We start from the raw sequence: 22,011 nt of genomic DNA, 5'->3' as shown, positions 1-22,011 counted from the left end.
ATACGCCATAGCCAACAGTCTCTCAACCTACCAGTCGACTTCTTCTTGTGAAATTACATAAATAGTAATGTATGCTTATGCGTGTAGAACACTTCGACATTCTCATTGAATGAATACAGGCAGCTTGTAATGCCTCTTAAACTACTCTTTGGGCAGTACCTTCAACAAAGTCAACAAGGCAATTAATCGGCACTACGAAGTCTGTAAACAGATGGAAGGTTATCACTTAGAGCACCTGCTTTAGGTTCAAGTGTCTGTTTTTTTTTTTTAATGTAACATGACCCAAATGGACCACATTTATGGTTCAAGACTGGATTTTACATTTTGTAAACCAATCGGACACTGCCTTTCTCTTAGTTTATTCAATTTCCCATCTATTTATTTCTTTAAACTTTCTGCAGCAAAAAGCTTGGAGTACATAAACTGAAACAGATTTCAAATATTTTTTCTTTCTTTTTTCCTTTTATCATGATTATTTTCTCTTGGAGCATTGCTTGGTTCAGAAATGCTTTTTAATACCTGGTCGTAATGAAAAGATGTGTAGTTGCTCGGAAAAGAAGTAGGCTGTTGTGATAAAATTGTACTGTCTTATATTGTTTAAAATTCGTAATGCACTGAACTAGCAGGGTCTACAAAACAGGTGTGTTGTATCTGCATAATACCTACCCCAGTAAATTGATAGGGTAATATTCATCAACAGAAAAAGTGAAGAATGAGTGTCTCTAAGTAGGGAAAAGATATTTTAGAAGCAAATCAGAAGCTTTAGATTTTCTTGGTCTACCTCCTTTCATGCGGAGCAGACAGCTGAAACACCATGATGCATTAATATCATTAACAATCTGTTGGGGATGGGAAACATTCGACGTGGGAAAAATATATCTAAAAACAAAGATGATGTGACTTACCAAACGAAAGCGCTGTCTATCGACCTGCCAGCGCTTTCGTTTGGTAAGTCACATCATCTTCGTTTATATATATATATATACACACACACACACACACACACACACACACACACACACTCACTCACTCTCTCTCTCTCTAGAACCAAAAAGCGACCTCTAAAAAATCTTCACTGACTTAATGGTACAAAAATGAGGAAAACACATGTTTACACATATTTCACAATCTGTTAGATATCTTGTAGGTACTTTAATACTGCTTTATTTCATTTCTGAGAACTTTCAAGGATGTTTCCTGTAGGGTTTACATGTTTAGTGATTGTTTCCCTGCGTTGTTCCTGATAACTGTGTGAAAGAAGTTCTGGAAGATCTACTAGCCACTGTGTTGTACTATACAGCATTTTGTTTTTATCAGATTTGTGCGGATTCTTGACATAAATAAAAAGCAGCAACTGTCCACTATTACGTACTCTACTTATTAAAAATGACAGGTTCATCTTCAGATGGTTGGTCACATTTGTCTGCTGTCATTTACATAGTGCTAACCATATTATGATGGCTGTTTACAGATGATGAAAATTTCTTTGGTTGTGGTGCTCTGCTGCAATGATTGAAACTGGAAAAGTATTTTTTTGTAACAGATCTAACACAAGTTGGAATAATATAGCCAACTTGACAAGAGGACAAATGTTTTATTTTATGCTACATAAATAAAAAAAAAATCCTGTACTGATGTTTTCTGATTTGGCAGAGTCTATTAATAATAGCACTGGTTTCTTTCAGTAAGAGTCCACGTGCATTTTTTAACAGTTTCACAAAGGATCAAGATTTTTGTTTCTCCTCAACCATACATCAGGTAAGTCCCTCGCACCCAAGGATCTGAATACCTACTCCTGCTTCCTCAACTTCCAAAACCTATTCCTCCTTCCTCACTGCTAAAGCAACTAACCATTCCGAAAGTTAGGAATACTTTTCTTTTAATTTGATTGAGTCTTCTCAGAAATATAATGATTTTTTTACATTAATGTCTAAGAAACATAAAAATAACATACTGTACCAGATTGGTGTGGTAATAATAAATGATAATGCAGTCTCTGATGGAAACTAAGACATGGGATAAATAGTTAAGAGGTAGTATGGAAATGAAACAGAAAAAATATGAATGCTTTATTAGCTTAACATAAAATCATATGCCATTATTATAAATAAACAAAATTCACAAATAAGTTATTTACATGAAATATAAACCAATGCATCATCACAATTAGGAACTGCTGTATCAAATGTTAAAAAATAGTTACAAGCAGACAAAGAAACCCAAATTATACATTGATTTATATAAAACTGTTTTGTTTTCGAAAAAAATAGATTGTTCTTCTAAATAAAACAAAAAGGCACCAACATCATTCTTAATGAGCTGGTTCACTTAACCTTTGGCGAGGCTTATGTGGTGTACTTGAAATACTGGATGAAAGGCCACCTGTGAAACATAAATAAAGATTTATTACATAGAAAACTGGAGGTTAAAAACTATTTTTCCAACTTTAATATGTCTTACATAAAAAAGAAAGCTTCAGTAATGCACTTTTATGATTCAGTGATGAATAAAAACTTTTCAGTTAATCTTTCCCTCGAATTAAAGCACAATGAGGTTCAAACTGTGTGGGTTCAACTTCAGTAGCTGTTAACAGTTTTTAGTCATTTATGTGTTTATTGTGAAAATATCTTTAATTTGCTACTCACAGGACGTATACGTGAAGGAAAAAAAAATCCCGGATTTTTTCCGGTTAAAAATATACTTTCTCCCGGGTGAAAATACACATTTTTAATGCTAAGTGACAGTATATTATCCCTTGTCAATCATTTGAATGGTTATGGTTTTATACAGCGGCTTATAATTTCCCGGCACTTTAGAAAACGAAACACAGGGGGGAAAAAACATGTTTTGGAATGTTCTTTGATGTGCAGCAACATGTACGCTGCGAAAGTATTACGAAAGTATAAATTCGTATTTCACCGAACACCGCATGTTACTTTCCGAAGCACTGAAATCGAGACTGCGATGCGCTTTTGTAAGCCAGTCATAGCTCATGTCACGTGATCTCGCCAGCAGGTAACAGCGGATATTCAGAGCATAGGACACGTGATGTAGTCAGTCAATAGCAACATCACTGAGAAGTAGCGCAAACACACGAACAGGAGAAGTTAATCGTTTAAATTAATATACATAGTGTTGCTACAAGAAAACAAAGCTTTCATATGTAATATTGACTCTAAGATTAATAAGCTACAAGAGAAGCTAAGCTTTCACATATAATGTTGATACTTTTTGCGCGTTTTACACTTTAAGATACATCACACAAATGTGCCATTAAAATGTTTAATACCGACATAAATCTCGGATCTTCTGGGTTCGACATTCTTCTGAATGGCTTGTCATCAAAGAGTTGACTTTTAAATTAGGGTCAAACGCTCTGTGATTTAAGAAATTCATCGTACATTCTCGCACATCGTTCATCTTGCGTGAAGATACTCTAAGAGCGTCGGAATTTCGTGAACCATACTGAAATGAATAATTCGCCTTAAAGTGCACATTCGTATATCCAGATTCCCAACAAAGTAGGCCTTGATCTGATATTAAGCTTTTCAGTGTAGTTTTCGGGATGTAAATTTTTTTGGAGTATCAGTACTGTATTATCTCATGTTTGGTTCTTTATTATGGCATAATGCCACACGTGCTAGATGATGAAAACGTGCACTTGAAATGCAGCGAACAGTTGAAACTAGCCAATAGTATGGAATTAAACACTTTGTTTCAAATAAATTGGCTGCCTCAGCGGAAAAGATAAATAAAAGTCTAATTTCTTTAGCAAAGTGACAAAAATAACTTCATTGTTCTGCAAGGCGATTAATGCTTGACTGTCAGAAAGGTGGAAATAAAATAAAATCTGAAACTAATTCATATTTTCACTTGATAGCTCCAAGCCACAGAAATCACTTGTTTTTCCATTTGACGTGAGAGCAGTAAACGAAGAGGAAACAGCAAAATCACTAAATGTAAATATGGATCACGTGGAGACTACCTCATACGCCCCCCTATAACTCAGATTGCTCTGCGCAACAGCCCCGGAACTACGATATAGGACTTGCAGCGCACATCTTTGGGAAGAGTCTGATGCATAAAACATATAACTTCGAGGAAGTGTAGGAAGTGTTATTTGGTGCCGGCCGGTGTGGCCGTGCGGTTCTAGGCGCTTCAGTCTGGAACCGCGACCGCTACAGTCGCAGGTTCGAATCCTGCCTCGGGCATGGATGTGTGTGATGTCCTTAGGTTAGTTAGGTTTAAGTAGTTCTTAGTTCTAGGGGACTGATGACCTCAGCTGTTAAGTCCCATAGTGCTCAGAGCCATTTGAACCATTTTTTTGTTATTTGGTCTTAAGTGTGCCAAAGTGCAGTGCCACGCCTCTTCACACAGCAATCTTCTACAGCACGTCACTGTATTTCGCAATGTGGAACTCAAAGGTGTATATTTTGTAATGGATGCCATCAAACTACATTTAGGATAGCGGAAATTAAAACGTCCTGTGGTGCCTCTCCTGCTTCCAGTCGGCCGGTTTGACATCCCCCCCCCCTTTTTTTTAATCCTCGCGATTAATACTGGATGGGATTATTTGTAACCGGAAGAACAATAATTCTTCAGCAAATTTGGGCTCTTTATTGCCTATTAGCTAATAACTTACTGTTCTCTGTGACGTAAAATTAAATATAGGATACATAAAACCAGCATAGACAAGAGACAAGCAAAACAGTACACATTTATTCAGTCCCTAGCTCCTAGCATTTTTTTGTCTTATCTTGCTACAACTTTACATGGCGTGCTTTCCTTTCTGCGAAAGAATCTATTACCTCATCAAAATTCGTCAAATGTTTTGCTACATGAAAAATCGAAATAAAGTGAGACTATTTGGGTAATAATGGTCACTTTTATAATACGACAGAATATAATTCGCGAAGTATCAATATGAAATGCCTATTTAGCCTACTACAAGCAAAAAGGTTTGTATTAGGAAATTGTTTCACATTTCATTCATATGCTCTAGTTTTTCAAGCATGAGCTATAAAAGTAGTAGTACGACATTTTTGTATAAATTTGGAGTCGTGCGCGATTATTCTCCGGTTAGGCGTTATTACGTGTTCTTATTACGCGTTTTCTGCGCTACTCCCAGAACCCAGTCAATCACATAAACAAACAGCGATTGACATTCACCCGTTCAGCTTTATTCCACTCCGCTCGTATAGCCCCGTCCCCTTCCGTCTGCAAGAAAGTTTATTTCTAGATGGATTTCCCTGGCAGAGACTTCACGTACACTATGCACTCATTCAAATATCAACTTCTAATTCATTCAGAAGTCAACTTGGAATGTGTTCAAAAACCAATAGGGATGCGTTTCGAAATCATCTAAACTATCGATAAGCCAACGTGCGCTAGATGCTAGGTGCTTTGAGAAACAAGGTTTTTCTCCTCAAGAAAATGAAATTGCCGCCCGGTTCAGGTACCACGGTTTGCTGCTTACACAGCCGCCAAAAGCGGCATTTCTGTAGCCAGAAGCGGGAGAAGGTACTACTCATACGCGACTTAACTGCGGAAACGCAATAGTCCGCTCGAAACTGCTTAAATGAATCTAATGTAAACAATTGTGACGTAGCGCTCGTCGGAGGTAATTTGTTGTTAAGGAGCATTCCATAGTCTTCCTAAAGCCTTTCACACATTTTGCTGTTGGAAGACGTTTGTATGAGCTCAGTGAGTATTTATGTGGCGCTCCTTTGCAATTTTAGTTATATTCTCTCGTTCATGTTTTGTTGCTGCAGTATTATTCTGAAGTAGCGGGATACTGAAATAGACATTGTTAGAGTATCGGTTCTTACCAGTCAAACAAAAAATTAACTGAAAACTAAAACAATGAAAACTTCCCGGAATTCTAAAAAATTCCCGGGTCTTTCCCAGATCTCCCTGTTGTCTCGGGTCGTATACACCCTGTACTCACCATATAAGGGAGATGCTGAGTTGCACATAGGCACAACAAAAAGATATAAAGTGTGGTTTCAGTTGCCTGAGACTGCAGTTTGTGTGTGTGTTTTGTGTGTATTTTTGACACAGGCCTTAATGGTCGAAAGCTTTAACTCTGAGTAGTTGTGCCTATCTGTGGCTCAGCATCTCCACTATATGGTGAGTAGCAATTTTCCTTCTCATATATTGTTACAGTCTATCCTGGATTTTCCATTGTTTGTTTTATCTTTATTTTGCTACATTTCTTCACACCAGTTTAAAACAGCTTTTAATGATATTTGAAATTTTCAGGTCAAACTTGCACATGCTGTGAATACTTACAGCTACATTGTTGTGCATCTTTATTCCCATGACATTTGAAGCAATACAAAGTAACATTATTCTAACATTTATGATGGGCAGTCAGAAACAGAATGTCACAGACATACAATAGAACAAACTATTGCAAAGATTCCCTGTGATTATCAATTCAGAGGTCATTTGTTTCTGTCAGTTTCTTAAAAACAAACATTTTGTGAATTGCTTTTAGTACTTTCTTTGTTTGTTCTCGAGCTATCTGGAAAAAAAAATAAATAAATAAATATTTCAGTAACAATGCCATCAGGTGCTTTTAGGAGGTATATGTAAATTTTCGCTTCCTTCTAAAGATATGGTTTCCTCTTCCTCATGTGTGTAAAATTTCTAGATTGTCATTTATAACATTTACAATATGTTCCAAGGTGTACGTAATGTCAGGTATTGCTGGTTTATTAAAATGGTTCAGATGAAATACAAAAACTCCCATATGCTCTCTGCAATAGTTGTGAAACCATATGTAAATATTTTCAGTAAGTGTACTCTCTCAGCTACAAATTCAAGTACCTTCAAACTACATTTTAAATTGCTTTGGGGAGATAAAAGGGCTATGAATATTATGGTAACAGAAACAGCAATGACTGGAAACTGATGTTACAATATGTCAGAACATAAGCAGCATCTCGTGATGAATCCACAGAGCTTTAAATGCATTTCCAATAATAAATGGCTGACATGCGTATGGTATACAGGTCTGTGGATGGAAAAGGACGAGCTACAATGTGAGAGTATCAACAGTGCTTTTCAAACAAATTTTCCGTGCAAGTATGCGTGATACAGGTCGTAATCGAACAGTGCAAACTTCTGAAATGTAGGTTGAGATTCTGTGATATGTTGAAGGCACTCCACCTACTAGTACACAATATACTGCACACATCCTTGGTGTCAGACATAATGAGCAGCTACATCGTTTCATCTTCAGCACATGGCAGCACTAGCACTGAAGATTTTCCTCAATGCATGCAGTTTGCACAATGTTTTTTTTACAACAGACTGTCCTGCACCTCTCATTACTGGCTGAGGTTCTATACACTGACAAATCTTTATTTACTCTTGAAGGCTATTTCAATATCCGTAATTCACATATTCAGGCTCATGTGAATCCACGAGGTACTTGACATCGTGCTCATCAACAGCGATTCGGTGTTAATGTGTGGGCCGGCATTCTCAGTGACAGGTTGACTGGACCATGTGTTCTTCCATTTGGAAGTGGTCATAGGTATTGCATCTTTGTGGAACATGTGTTAACAGAACTGCTGGAGGATGTACCTCTGAATGTTAGACAAAACATGTACTTCCAGTGCAGCATTGCTGTGAGGACTCATCCAAGAGCCACCTTCGTGAATCAATGGATCGGTCGAGGTGGTCATGTGGCCCGGCCACTCAGGTTAACCAACCTCACGTGTCTGGATTTCTTCCTCTGGGGACCTATGAAGCTGCTGTGTATGAAATGGTTGTGTAAACAAAAGAAGACCTCATCACTATGACTGTTTATGCTGTGAAGATGTACAGCGGACATACAGGCCAATGGCTGTATATTCAAGCAGTTCCTGTTAATTTTACTGTTGTAATTAGCATGCTAAACTATCTTCTGTGTAAAGCATCTCTAGCACCATAAATTGCCATCAAGGACCAAATATACCATAGCTAAATATATCTGTTTTGATGGTCTCTACCAGCTGTATTAATCTTAATTAACAGTTTTGGAACAACCTGTATACACTACAATGATTCAGTACAGATTTTACAGCTGCATGCTGAAAAGTAATGCCTCTAAATTTTTATGTGAAAGTCCTCAAATAATTTTTTTTAAAAAAACTTTACTAACATTCTACATCTTTACTTCTCATGTCTACATATTTTTTCCTCAACAGTCACCCTGGTGACAAACACAATTATCACAATGAGAGACCAGTTTTTTTTTTTATACTGTCTGTCACTGTAGAGTGTTTGACTTTATTGACAGAGCACAACCTCACTCCTACTTGCACTCCTTCATCACTATCAAAGTGAAGTCCTCAAAGGCATTCTTAATGTTTTCAAAATGGATGAAAATCAGATGGGACCAAGTTGGGAATGTAAAGAAGATAATCGATACCAGCGAACCCAAGGCATTGGATTGTTGCAGATGTGGCAGTGCTTATGTGTGGTCTGGCATTGTCGTGTTGTGTGGACAGACTCTCCGAATTCACGCTTTCAGTTTTCTGAGGGTTCTGCAGGCCGAAGCTCCACATGTTGAACATCTCAGAAGACTGTGAGCATGACTGCCTGCTGGTGGCAAGGTCTTGATCGTGTGTGTGTGTGTGTGTGTGTGTGTGTGTGTGTGTGGTTTTCGGTGATCCTTTGTGGTAGAACTTCATTGATAATGTCTTGTTTTCTGGATCCAAATGATGAACCCTGCTTTCATCACCTGTCACAATGTTGTTAAGGAACCCATCACACTCAAAACGCAAAACAAATTGTTGACATATGTCCAATCATCTCCGTTTCAGGTCAGGAGTGAGCATTTGAGGAACCACTGTGCACACTGTTTTTTGAATCAGGGTTCAGCAATGACGACCTGTACATGCTCTTATGATGTGCCACACACACCTGAGAGCGTTGTCTGTGTTAAGCAATGATTTTCTCTGAAGGGTAGCAATATAATTCCGATGAGTCTTGTCAGTTGTCACATGCAGTTGTTCACTCTGAGCTCTGTCACATACAATGAGGTTAGCACCACAGTTTCCTTCATTATGAGCACTAAAAAGCCAATGTTCCACATTACCGATGTCAAATACAATTGTCACCACAAACGGCTTTCATTCTTCTATGGATTTCAATTGGAGGCATATTTACTGCAGTTAGAAAGTCGATTACAGGGTTCTCAAGCACTTTCATATCTAATATCTCAACCAATACTGAGAACAGAATAAAAAATTTGGAGTCACTACTTTTCAGCATGTCACTGTACATCAGACAACATCTATGCAATAAATATGCAAATCTAATGAAAAAGATTATGGTCAAAAGATATTATTTTCAGTTTTGCCTTAATATAAACCATTTTTGTAATAATGGCCATCAAAGCCAGTCAGCAAGTGAAAACATTGGTCAAGTGGAAATATTTCATAGATCCTGCTTTAAATTTATTTTCATCTTCTAACTTTCTGATGTAGACCGTCAGGCTGTTGTTAAGTTTAATACCAACATAGCACGCATGCCTTTGTGTGTTTGTTATTTTTGTTTGCTGACTATGGAGTGCTGAGCATCTTGGGTATTGCAGCTATAGACGTCAGCATTTGTCTGAAAATTTGCAAGGTGAGCCGTGATACATATGTCATTTGCAGACTGATAATTATAGCTATCACAGATCATACATTTTTGCATTGGGTAACACCTCCAAGTACATGTGGCAAGAGCAAGCCTTCAATGCTTATTTTCCCCCGGGCAGCAGGTCAAGTGATCACGTATGGACACATGGACACAAATTGGTTAGTCTAGACTGACAGGGATAGTGTGAGAGCTGCAGTTACAGTTATGCAGAAAAATCAGGTAAAAATGTGCTCTTCTATCTGTTATACAGAATTGTTTCTGTGGAGGATGATGTGTTATTCGGATAGCCCTCTTCTGTAACTAAAAACACTGATTTAGCTGACAAGTGGTAAAACCCCAAAATATTACTCAGTATGTTGCACAAGACTGAAAGCAGTCAAAATATGCCATCCTGCCTAATAGTAAAACAGGCTAAATTGAGTTTCTGTGCATGTTTTATTACATGGCCATTAAAACCCTTGTCTCCATCAACATGAATCCCTAACGATTTTGTAAATGTCTATGGCTTTGTAGACCACCACCAAACCTAGATTTACTTTTTGATTTAGTTTCAATATATTTGACTTAACTTAACAACCTGTTTGCACTGAATCAAGAGTGGACATGTGTTGGGAATTCATCAGTAGTTGTATGCAGCAATAGCTTTGGCACACTTATTATTACACTAGTATCATCTGCAAATAGCATGACAATGGCTGCGCCATCTGAGATATGAATGCCATTTATGTAAACAAGGAATAATGTGGGACCTAGAACACTGTTTGTATTACTCCTACTTCAACTTTTTTTGCCACTGACACTAAACTGGTTTTTTGGTTGAGTCAGTTGACTTCAGTTCCACAATCTGTGTTCTGTTTTGTAGGTATGATTCAAACCACTTTTTTCATGTCACATGAATACCTAATGCTTCCAATTTTTCTGAAATGATGTTATGATTGACAGTACCGTACCTAGTGCCTTGGAGAGATCAAAATTTACTACTACTTCGCTATTGCTTTTTTCTAGATTTTTTTTTATTACATGTTCAGTGTAGCACATTATTGCTGTTTCTGTGTTTTTACTGCCTGGAAGCCATGCTGATCTGGTTAGTAACTTACAGCCATTTACCTATTTAGTGATTTGATGCTTTATTAATTTTTCTAAAATTTTGGCGAATATTGGAAGCAGTGATATTTGCCGATGGTTTTCCATCTTATACTTGCCATTTTTAAATAATAGCTTCACTTTCGAGATTTTCAGCCTTTCTGGAAACACTCTTTCACTAAATGATAAGTTGGCTATGTAAGCCAAGGGACTTGCAACCTGAAGAGCTGTCTTGATTATGACAGACACCGACACCTCATTTACTTACAATGGAACAGCATTACTTTACATTCACACTGTGTTGCTGACACCTGAACTGATTGATTAATTCATATGTAATGATTGTAAAGAGAGAAATGTGAATAAACCACTGTACAGGTATAGTTGGATTAGGAACTGCACATTTATTTCATTGTTGTATAATTAAGAATATAAAACACATCAATTTGTATAGTCTGAAGTCTTCCTTAGAATGTGAGGAATAATTATTATGAAAAACATAAAATTCTGCTGAACAACTGAGGAAGCCATTAGGCCAGAGGAGAGCCAAGCTTTTGCCCTTGTCATTATATTTTGTACACACCTTTTCTATGAAAGAAAATGCACAACAGGCACACCTGATGGACAGTGTCGAGACAAGGTTGACATGGACGTCTTACCCATTTTCTGTTTTTGTGAACACCTTTTATGTACAACAAAGTAAACTATGGACATAATTAACTGTAGAGAGAAGCCTGCCAGTAGTGTTGTTTTGGTTCACTCTGTAAAGCTTTAAATATTTGTGCTAACATTGGTACAAACTATAGAGAGAGTCAATAATTAGCATTCCTCCATTAAAAAGTCATCTCATGCAAACCACAGCCATGGAAGCAAGACTTTACCTGGCTAAAATATGGTGCTGCAAGAATTCTGCCACCTTACTTCAAGGTTGTTTCTCAAACATTATGGAGACTCATCCATCTAATTAACAAAAGATGTGAAGAACTTGCAGAAATATTTTTGCACCACATTCTCAACTTTACTGCTTCTGATATGACAAGCTAATGGGATTTTACTTCATTAGTCCTATACAGGATGGTGGTGGTTGTTAGTGTTTAACGTCCCGTCGACAACGAGGTCATTAGAGACGGAGCGCAAGCTCGGGTTAGGGAAGGATTGGGAAGGAAATCGGCCGTGCCCTTTCAAAGGAACCATCCCGGCATTTGCCTGAAACGATTTAGGGAAATCACGGAAAACCTAAATCAGGATGGCTGGAGACGGGATTGAACCGTCGTCCTCCCGAATGCGAGTCCAGTGTGCTAACCACTGCGCCACCTCGCTCGATCCTATACAGGAGAGCCAGACTGTGTTAACTTAGACAGAGTTGAAAAATGCTGTGGTTCACTATACTGACAGGTACTTGAAATGAAATGGTAAACTGGTGTAAATTAACTATCATCCTGTTACTTAAATGCTATCTTAAAATTACTGTTTATTATGTGGAAAAGTAACAACAATGAATGCCTTGTATGTGGTTTATTAAAGTAAGAAAGTGGTCACACAAATTTGATTCATTTAAATTCATTTACTTGAAATCTCAAGATTAAAGTGACTTAAGTCTGATGATAATTGCTAACTTCAGTTTTGTTGTGCAAAGTTTGTGAAGTAATGTTTAAAAAAAACAATAGTTCTTGGTAGTTTTTTTCTGGGGCAAAAAGAAATGATTAGATTACAGGAATTATATATTCATTAACTGTTCTGTATTATAAATTCATTAACTGTTATAGGTCAAACAAAGAGACTTACTCCCAAAATCCGTTCCTTAAAAACATGGTGACCAGTATTAGTAGAATAATTGATTCTCACAAGAGGAAAACTCACAAGGTGTCTGTCACTGTGTTTTAGTGAGAAATATTAATTATCGCAATGATAATTAAGCCAATAGTCAACTGAAGTGTATACCTTGTTTCTAGACACAATGACCCACTAGTTTCCCAACTAAATGCTCCAGAAGAAATGTGATAGCCTAATTAATATTTAAAAAGGCACAAACATGGTTAGCATTAGTAAGAATGTTCAGTTTAGTTTAAAATAGTGTTCAAATTGTTAATATTATCGTTTTAGTGATGAGTTTGAAGTTATATGTTACGAAAGACAGCCAAGGTTATAGCAACGTCACACAGCTTAACAGGTGTGACCTCACAATTGTAATAAAAGACAGTAAGAGAACACTATAATTATTTGTAAAGTAAAATTTTGGACTGTACACTGGAACATTCTGGAACAAAAAAATTATAAGGACACAGAAATTACGCTGCGGAACTGATGAGTACCATCTGCTACAATCAGTTTGGATACAGTAACAATTAAGGTATATCATCTACCGCTATTTCATCTTTTCTTCAACATCATCAGTTCAGTAGACTAAGTGAAGAACTTTTTGTTTGAAAAGGCTTTTGTGTGTTATATTTTCATGATGTGCAATAATTGTAGGGCCAACAATCAAGAGGTGGAGGAGGTGGTAAATTTGATTTAAGATAATAAGAAGAAAGTTTAAGATAATGTTAGTGATATACAATCAGAAATGGAAGTAGTAGGTGAAGATTCAGACCATATCTGTTCATTGATTCAAGGTTTCAGTCATGAGGAAATACACAGTTTTGCATCACCCCAGTTCCCAGAACTCCTGAAGGTAGACATTGACTGTGGATATTGTATCACAGACACAGTCCCTTTGACTGGTCAGCGATGTCACTAAACCCACCCAAAGATGTAAACAACCATGAATGAGCAACGCCTATTAAATGGAGGGAGTCCGGCAACCAATCAGTTCCAGTCATTCTACCAGGAAGGAGGTACACGGCTCATGTTGTCTGTAGTTCAACCATCCCTAGACCATCAATACCACTGATCAATCGTGTCCGCATTGTTACTTTGTGCCAGGAAGGGCTCTCAATGAGGGAAGCGTCCAAGTGTCTCGGAGTGAACCAATGCGATGTTGTTCGGACATAGAGGAGATACAGGGAGGCAGGAGCTGTCAATGACATGTCTCGCTCAAGCTGCCCAAGGGCTACATTATGGCTCGGAGGAACCCTGAGAGGAATGCCACCATGTAGAATAATGCTTCTCTTGCAGCCACAGGACATCGTGTTACAACTCAAACTGTGCGCAACAGGCTGCACAATGCACAACTTCACTCCCGACATCCATGGTGAGGTTCATCTTTGCAACCAAGACACCATGCAGAGCAGTACAGATGGGCCCAACAACATGCCGAATGGACTGCTCAGGACTGGCAGCACGTTCTCTTCATCGATGAGTGTTGCATATCTCCTCAACCAGACAATCATCGGAGACATGCTTGAAGGCAACCCGGCCAGGCTGAATGACTTAGACACACTGTTCAGCGAGTGCAGCAAGGTGGCATTATGTAGGGTCGACATATGCTGCTGGTGGTCATGGAAGGTGTCATAACGGCTGTATGATACGTGAATGCCATCCTACGACCAACAGCGCAACCATATCGGCAGCATATTGGCGAGGCATTCGTCTTCATAGATGACAATTCGCGCCCCGATCGTGTACATCTTGTGAATGACTTCCTTCAGGATAACATCACTCAATTACAGTGGCCAGCGTGTTCTCCAGACATGAACCATATCAAACATGCCTGGGATAGTTTGAAAAGGGCTGTTTATGGACAATGAGACCCACCAACGAATCTGAGGGATCTATGCCGAATCACCGCTGGTGAGTGGCATAACCTGTACAAACACTGCCTTCATGAACTTGTGGATGGTATGCCACGACGAATACAGGCATACATCAATGCGAGAGGACATGCTACTGGGAATTAGAGGTACCAGTGTTTACAGCAATCTGGACCACCAACTCTGAAGGTCTCGCTGTATGGTGGTACAACATGCAATGTGTGGTTTTCATGAGCAATAAAAAGGGCGGAAATGATGTTTATGTTGATCTCTATTCCAATTTTCTGTACAGGTTCTGGTACTCTTGGAACTATGAACCACGGACCTTGCCATTGGAGGGGAGGCTTGCATGCCTCAGCGATACAGATAACCGTACCATAGGTGTAACCACAATGGAGAGGTATCTGTTGAGAGGCCAGACAAATGTGTGGTTCCTGAAGAGGGGCAGTAGTCTTTTCAGTAGTTGCAAGGGCAACAGTCTGGATGATTGACTCATCTGGCCTTGTAACACAAATCAAAACAGCCTTGCTATGCTGGTACTGCGAACGGCTGAAAGCAAGGGGAAACTACAGCTGTAATTTTTCCCGAGAGCATGCAGCTTTACTGTATGGTTAAATGATGATGGTTTTCCTCTTGGGTAAAATATTCTGGAGGTAAAATAGTCCCCCATTCGGATCTCTGGGTGGGGACTACTCACGAGGATGTTGTTATCAGGAGAAAGAAAACTGGCGTTCTACGGATTGGAGCATGGAACGTCAGATCCCTTAATTGGGCAAGTAGGCTACAAAATTTAAAAAGCGAAATGGATAGGTTAAAGTTAGATATAGTGGGAATTAGTGAAGTTCCGTGGCAGGAGTAACAAGACTTCTGGTCACGTGAATACAGGGTTATAAATACAAAATCAAATAGGGGTAATGCAGGAGTAGGTTTAATAATGAATAAAACAATAGGAGTGTGGGTAAGCCACTACAAACAGCATAGTGAATGCATTACTGTGGCCAAGATAGACATGAAGCCCATGCCTACCACAGTAGTAAAAGTTTACATGCCAACTAGCTCTGCAGATGACGAAGAAATTGAAGAAATGCATGATGAAATAAAAGAAATTATTCAGATAGTGAAGGGAGACGAAAATTTAATAAACGTGGGGGACTGGAATTCGACAGTAGGAAAAGGAAGAGAAGGAAGCATAGTAGGTGAATATGGAATGGGGGACAAGAAATGAAAGAGGAAGCCACCTGGTAGAATTTTGCACAGAGCATAACTTAATCATAGTTAACACTTGGTTCAAGAATCATGAAAGGAGGTTGTATACATGGAAGAGGCCTAGAAATATTGGAAGGTTTCAGACAGATTATATAATGGTAAAACACGTATTTAGGAACCAGGTTTTAAATCGTAAGACATCTCCAGGTGCAGATGTGGACTCTGACCACGATCTATTGGTTATGAACTGTAGATTAAAACTGAAGAAACTGCAAAAAGGTGGGAATTTTAGGAGATGGGACCTGTATAAACTGACAGAACCAGAGGTTGTGGAGAGTTTCAGGGAGAGCATTAGGGAATGATTGACTGGAATGGGGGAAAGAAATACAGCAGAAGAAGAATGGGTAGCTTTGAGGGACGAAATAGTGAAGGCAGCAGAGGATCAAGTAGATAAAAAGAAGAAGGCTAGTAGAAATCCTTGGGTAACAGAAGAGATACTGAATTTAATTGATGAAAGGAGATAATATAAAAATGCAGTAAATGAAGCAGGCAAAAAGGAATACAAACATCTCAAAAATAAAATCGACAGGAAGTGCAAAATGGCTAAGCAGGCATGGCTAGAGGACAAATGTAAGGATGTAGAGGCTTATCTCACTAGGGGTAAGATAGATACTGCCTACAGGAAAATTAAAGAGACATTTGGAGAAAAGAGAACCACTTGTATGAATATCAAGAGCTCAGATGGAAACCCAGTTCTAAGCAAGGGAAAGCAGAAAGGTGGAAGGAGTATATAGAGGGTGTATACAAGGGTGATGTATTTCAGTACAGTATTATGGAAATGGAAGAGAATGTATATGAAGATGAAATGGGAGGTATGATACTGCGTGAAGATTTTGACAGAGCACTGAAAGACCTAAGTCGAAACAAGGCCCCGGGAGTTGACAACATTCCATTAGAGCTACTGACAGCCTTGGGAGAGCCAGCCCTGACAAAACTCTACCATCTGGTAACCAAGATGTATGACACAGGTGAAATACCCTCAGACGACAAGAAGAATATAATAATTCCAATCCCAAAGAAAGCAGGTGTTGACAGAACAGAAAATTACCAAACTATCAGTTTAATAAGTCACAGATGCAAAATACTGATGTGAATTCTTTACAGACGAATGAAAAAACTGGTAGAAGCTGACCTTGGGGAAGATCAGTTTGGATTCCGTAGAAATGTTGGAACACACGAGGCAATACTAACCCTACAACTTATCGTAGAATATAGATTACGGAAAGGCAAAACCTACGTTTCTAGCATTTGTAGGCTTAGAGAAGGCTTTTGACAATGTTGACTGGAATACTCTCTTTCAAATTCTGAAGGTGACAGTGGTAAAATACAGGGAGCAAAAGGCTATTTACAATTTGTACAGAAACCAGGTGGCATGAAAGGGAAGCAGGGGTTGGGAATGGAGTGAGACAGGGTTGTAACCTATCCCCAATGTTATTCAATCTGTACATTGAGCAAGCAGTAAAGGAAACAAAAGTAAAATTCAGAGTAGGAATTAAAATCCATGGAGAAGAAATAAAAACTTTGAGGTTCGCCGATGACATTGTAATTCTGTCAGAGACAACACGGACCTGCAAGTGCAGCTGAACGTAATGGACAGTGTCTTGAAAGGAGGATATAAGATCAACATCAATAAAAGCAAAACGAAGATAATGGAATGTAGTCGAATTAAGTCAGGTGATGCTGAGGGAAGTAGATTATGAAATGAGACACTTAAAGTAGTAGATTAGTTTTGTTATTTGGGGAGCAAAACAACTGATGACAGCCGATGTAGAGAGGATATAAAATGCAGTATATTGCTCCCTCCTACGTATATCTCGCGAAGAGACGATGAGGATAAAATCAGAGAGATTAGAGCCCACACAGAATCATACAGACAATCCTTCTTTCCACGAACAATACGAGACTGGAATAGAAGGGAGAACCGATAGAGGTACTCAGGGTACCCTCCGCCACACACCGTGAGGTGGCTTGCGGAGTATGGATGTAGATGTAGATGTAGATGAAGATGTAGACTGACTGTGGCAAGGAAAGCGTTTCTGAATAAGAGAAATTTGATAACATCGAGTATAGATAAGTGTCAGGAAGTCTTTTCTTAAAGTATCTTTATGGAGTGTAGCCATGTATGGAAGTGAAACATGGACAATAAATGGTTTGGACAAGAAGAGAATAGAAGCTTTTGAAATGTGTGGTGCTACAGAAGAATGCTGAAGATCAGATGGGTAGATCACATAACTAATGAGGAGGTATTGAATAGAAATGGGGAGGAAAGAAATTTGTGGCACAACTTGACTAGAAGAAGGGATCGGTTGGTAGAACATGTTCTGAGGCATCAAGGATCACCAATTTAGTACTGGAGGGCAGTGTGGAGGGTAAAAATCATAGAGGGAGACCAAGAGATGAATACACTAAGCAGATTCAGAAGGATGTAGGTTGCAGTAGGTACTGGGATATGATGAAGCTTGCACAGGATAGAGCAGCATGGACAGCTGCATCAAACCAGTATCTGGACTGAAGACCGTGACAACAACAACAACAACACAACAACAACAGTTGGCGATAGTAGCAACCTTTTTAATAAGCTTGTGAAACTAACTAGGGAGAAATTGGATAAACAAAGTCAGAAGCTAGACAGCCAGACTGGGAAACAATTGAAAAACGGAGTGAGAAATTATGCAAAAAATTAAATACTTCCAATACTAAAATGTATCAGAAAAGGTCTAGATGATGACAAAGTTCAGGTAGAGAGAACTGTAGAGATAACTGAGGGGTTGGAAGGGGGCTTTAAATAATTTTAAAACGTATGTAAACACAGAGTGTAGTAAGTTTGAAGCTCATTAGTTCTGCAGAAACTAGAACTGAGAAGGTACAAAACAAACTGATGAATGAGACAGAGAGCAATGACAAGAACCTAAAATTCTTACATTCTATGATAAAAAATAAGAGTGACAGTATAAATTTGAAATTGATTGAATCAAATAGAATATTTAATGATGCATTAATAATATTTCAAGTGTTCCGGCAAAGTTAGATGAAATATAACCAGGAATTTTTGCACTAACAACAGTAGTACTTGGACTGGTATAAACATGAAGAACTTTCCCGGAGAAAAACTCCGCCCCCAGGACTTTTTTTACCGATGTAGGGATAATGTTACGAACAGTATGTCAGACAACTTTAAAATTAAATTTTTAAAGAAATTTTTAAATAGGGAAGCACTACCGTGGGCTAATCACAATATACATACAGACATGACTTTCACAAAATTAAAAAAAAAAAATTTTTTTTTGAGCAAATTTTGGTCTGAAATCAAACAAGCTATTATTAATTCAGAATTCTTTAATGGCTCATGTTTCCAAGAAGGTAGTGTCTACATGGAAGATTTTTGTGAACAACAACTTAAAACACCTGTATACTTGGATAAACTGTTATATGAGACAATACAAATAGATGCATCTTTGGCATTTGCCACATGACGCGCAGTGGGGGTTAGTATAAGGACCAGATGACTCTAGTGAACAATTTTTAAAATATGTTCATAGAAGTACCGGAACTTCAAGCGCTGATAGAAAGCACCGAAGCTGAAATCGTTATAGGTACAGAAAGCTGGCTGAAGCCAGACATAAATTCTGCCGAAATTTTTACAAAGGTACAGACGGTGTTTAGAAAGGATAGATTGCATGCAACCGGTGGTGGAGTGTTCGTCGCTGTTAGTAGTAGTTTATCCTGTAGTGAAGTAGAAGTGGACAGTTCCTGTGAATTATTATGCGTGGAGGTAACACTCAACAACCAAGCTAGGTTAATAATTGGCTCCTTTTACCGACCTCCCGACTCAGCAGCATTAGTGGCAGAACAACTGAGAGAAAATTTGGAATACATTTCACATAAATTTTCTCAGCATGTTATAGTCTTAGGTGGTAGGGACAGAGCATCGAGTGACATTATACTGAGTGCACTATCCGAAAATTACCTCGAGCAATTAAACAGAGAACCGACTCGTGGAGATAACATCTTGGACCTACTGATAACAAACAGACCCGAACTTTTCGACTCTGTATGTGCAGAACAGGGAATCAGTGATCATAAGGCCGTTGCAGCATCCCTGAATATGGAAGTTAATAGGAATATTAAAAAAGGGAGGAAGGTTTATCTGTTTAGCAAGAGTAATAGAAGGCAGATTTCAGACTACCTAACAGATCAAAACGAAAATTTCTGTTCCGACACTGACAATGTTGAGTGTTTATGGAAAAAGTTCAAGGCAATCGTAAAATGTGTTTTAGACAGGTACGTGCCGAGTAAAACTGTGAGGGACGGGAAAAACCCACCGTGGTACAACAACAAAGTTAGGAAACTACTGCGAAAGCAAAGAGAGCTTCACTCCAAGTTTAAACGCAGCCAAAACCTCTCAGACAAACAGAAGCTAAACGATGTCACAGTTAGCGTAAGGAGGGCTATGCATGAAGCGTTCAGTGAATTTGAAAGTAAAATTCTATGTACCGACTTGACAGAAAATCCTAGGAAGTTCTGGTCTTACGTTAAATCAGTAAGTGGCTCGAAACAGCATATCCAGACACTCCTGGATGATGATGGCATTGAAACAGAGGATGACACGCGTAAAGCTGAAATACTAAACACCTTTTTCCAAAGCTGCTTCACAGAGGAAGACCGCACTGCAGTTCCTTCTCTAAACCCTCGCGCAAACGAAAAAATGGCTGACATCGAAATAAGTGTCCAAGGAATAGAAAAGCAACTGGAATCACTCAACAGAGGAAAGTCCACTGGACCTGACAGGATACCAATTCGATTCTACACAGAGTACGCGAAAGAACTTGCCCCCCTTCTAACAGCCGTGTACCGCAAGTCTCTAGAGGAACGGAGGGTTCCAAATGATTGGAAAAGAGCATAGGTAGTCCCAGTCTTCAAGAAGGGTCGTCGAGCAGATGCGCAAAACTATAGACCTATATCTCTGACGTCGATCTGTTGTAGGATTTTAGAACATGTTTTTTGCTCGAGTATCATGTCGTTTTTGGAAACCCAGAATCTACTATGTAGAAATCAACATGGATTCCGGAAAGAGCGATCGTGTGAGACCCAACTCACTTTATTTGTTCATGAGACCCAGAAAATATTAGATACAGGCTCCCAGGTAGATGCTATTTTTCTTGACTTCCGGAAGGCGTTCAATACAGTTCCGCACCGTCGCCTGATAAACAAAGTAAGAGCCTACGGAATATCAGACCAGCTGTGTGGCTGGATTGAAGAGTTTTTAGCAAACAGAACACAGCATGTTGTTATCAATGGAGAGACGTCTACAGACGTTAAAGTAACCTCTGGCGTGCCACAGGGGAGTGTTATGGGACCATTGCTTTTCACAATATATATAAATGACCTAGTATATAGTGTCGGAAGTTCCATGCGGCTTTTTGCGGATGATGCTGTAGTATACAGAGAAGTTGCAGCATTAGAAAATTGTGGCAAGCTGCAGGGGGATCTGCAGCGGATAGGCACTTGGTGCAGGGAGTGGCAACTGTCCCTTAACATAGACAAATGTAATGTATTGCGAATACATAGAAAGAAGGATCCTTTATTGTATGATTATATGATAGCGGAACAAACACTGGTAGCAGTTACTTCTGTAAAATATCTGGGAGTATGCGTGCGGAACGATTTGAAGTGGAATGATCATATAAAATTAATTGTTGGTAAGGCGGGTACCAGGTTGAGATTCATTGGGAGAGTGCTTAGAAAATGTAGTCCATCAACAAAGGAGGTGGCTTACAAAACACTCGTTCGACCTATACTTGAGTATTGCTCATCAGTGTGGGATCCGTACCAGATCGGGTTGACGGAGGAGATAGAGAAGATCCAAAGAAGAGCGGCGCGTTTCGTCACAGGGTTATTTGGTAACCTTGATAGCGTTATGGAGATGTTTAATAAACTCAAGTGGCAGACTCTGCAAGAGAGGCGCTCTGCATCACGGTGTAGCTTGCTCGCCATGTTTCGAGAGGGTGCGTTTCTGGATGAGGTATCGAATATATTGCTTCCCCCTACTTATACCTCCCGCGAACCATATGCGACTGGAACAGGAAAGGGAGGTAATGACAGTGGCACGTAAAGTGCCCTCCGCCACACACCGTTGGGTGGTTACGGAGTATAAATGTAGATGTAGATGTAGATGAAGTAGACATGGCATGGGAAAGAAGTAAGAGACAGAGGGATAGGGAAAGGGAACATGGATAGTATCAGAATGGGGGACGGCAGGGGATGGCCCAATGATCATCAACAAGACAGAGACAAAAGGAGAGAGATCAAGAACAATTATATATAACAGTAATAG

The 22,011-nt window shown here is 39.0% G+C and overlaps 1 protein-coding gene across 1 annotated transcript in view; it reads right to left on the bottom strand.

The window, feature by feature from the left end:
* Positions 1–2,054: 2,054 nt before the first annotated feature.
* The window catches only part of LOC126259600 (charged multivesicular body protein 7), a 243,007-nt gene continuing 223,050 nt past the window's right edge, over positions 2,055–22,011 (bottom strand). Inside the window, exon 7 of the mRNA XM_049956512.1 lies at positions 2,055–2,382. Within this exon, the coding sequence (XP_049812469.1) occupies positions 2,312–2,382 (71 nt within the window). The 3' untranslated portion in view covers positions 2,055–2,311. The remainder of the gene's footprint in view (positions 2,383–22,011) is intronic.

The sequence above is a fragment of the Schistocerca nitens genome, chromosome 1 (assembly GCF_023898315.1).
Source record: "Schistocerca nitens isolate TAMUIC-IGC-003100 chromosome 1, iqSchNite1.1, whole genome shotgun sequence".
NCBI classification, from domain to species: Eukaryota; Metazoa; Arthropoda; class Insecta; order Orthoptera; family Acrididae; genus Schistocerca; species Schistocerca nitens.
This window is presented reverse-complemented; position numbering and strand designations above follow the sequence as displayed.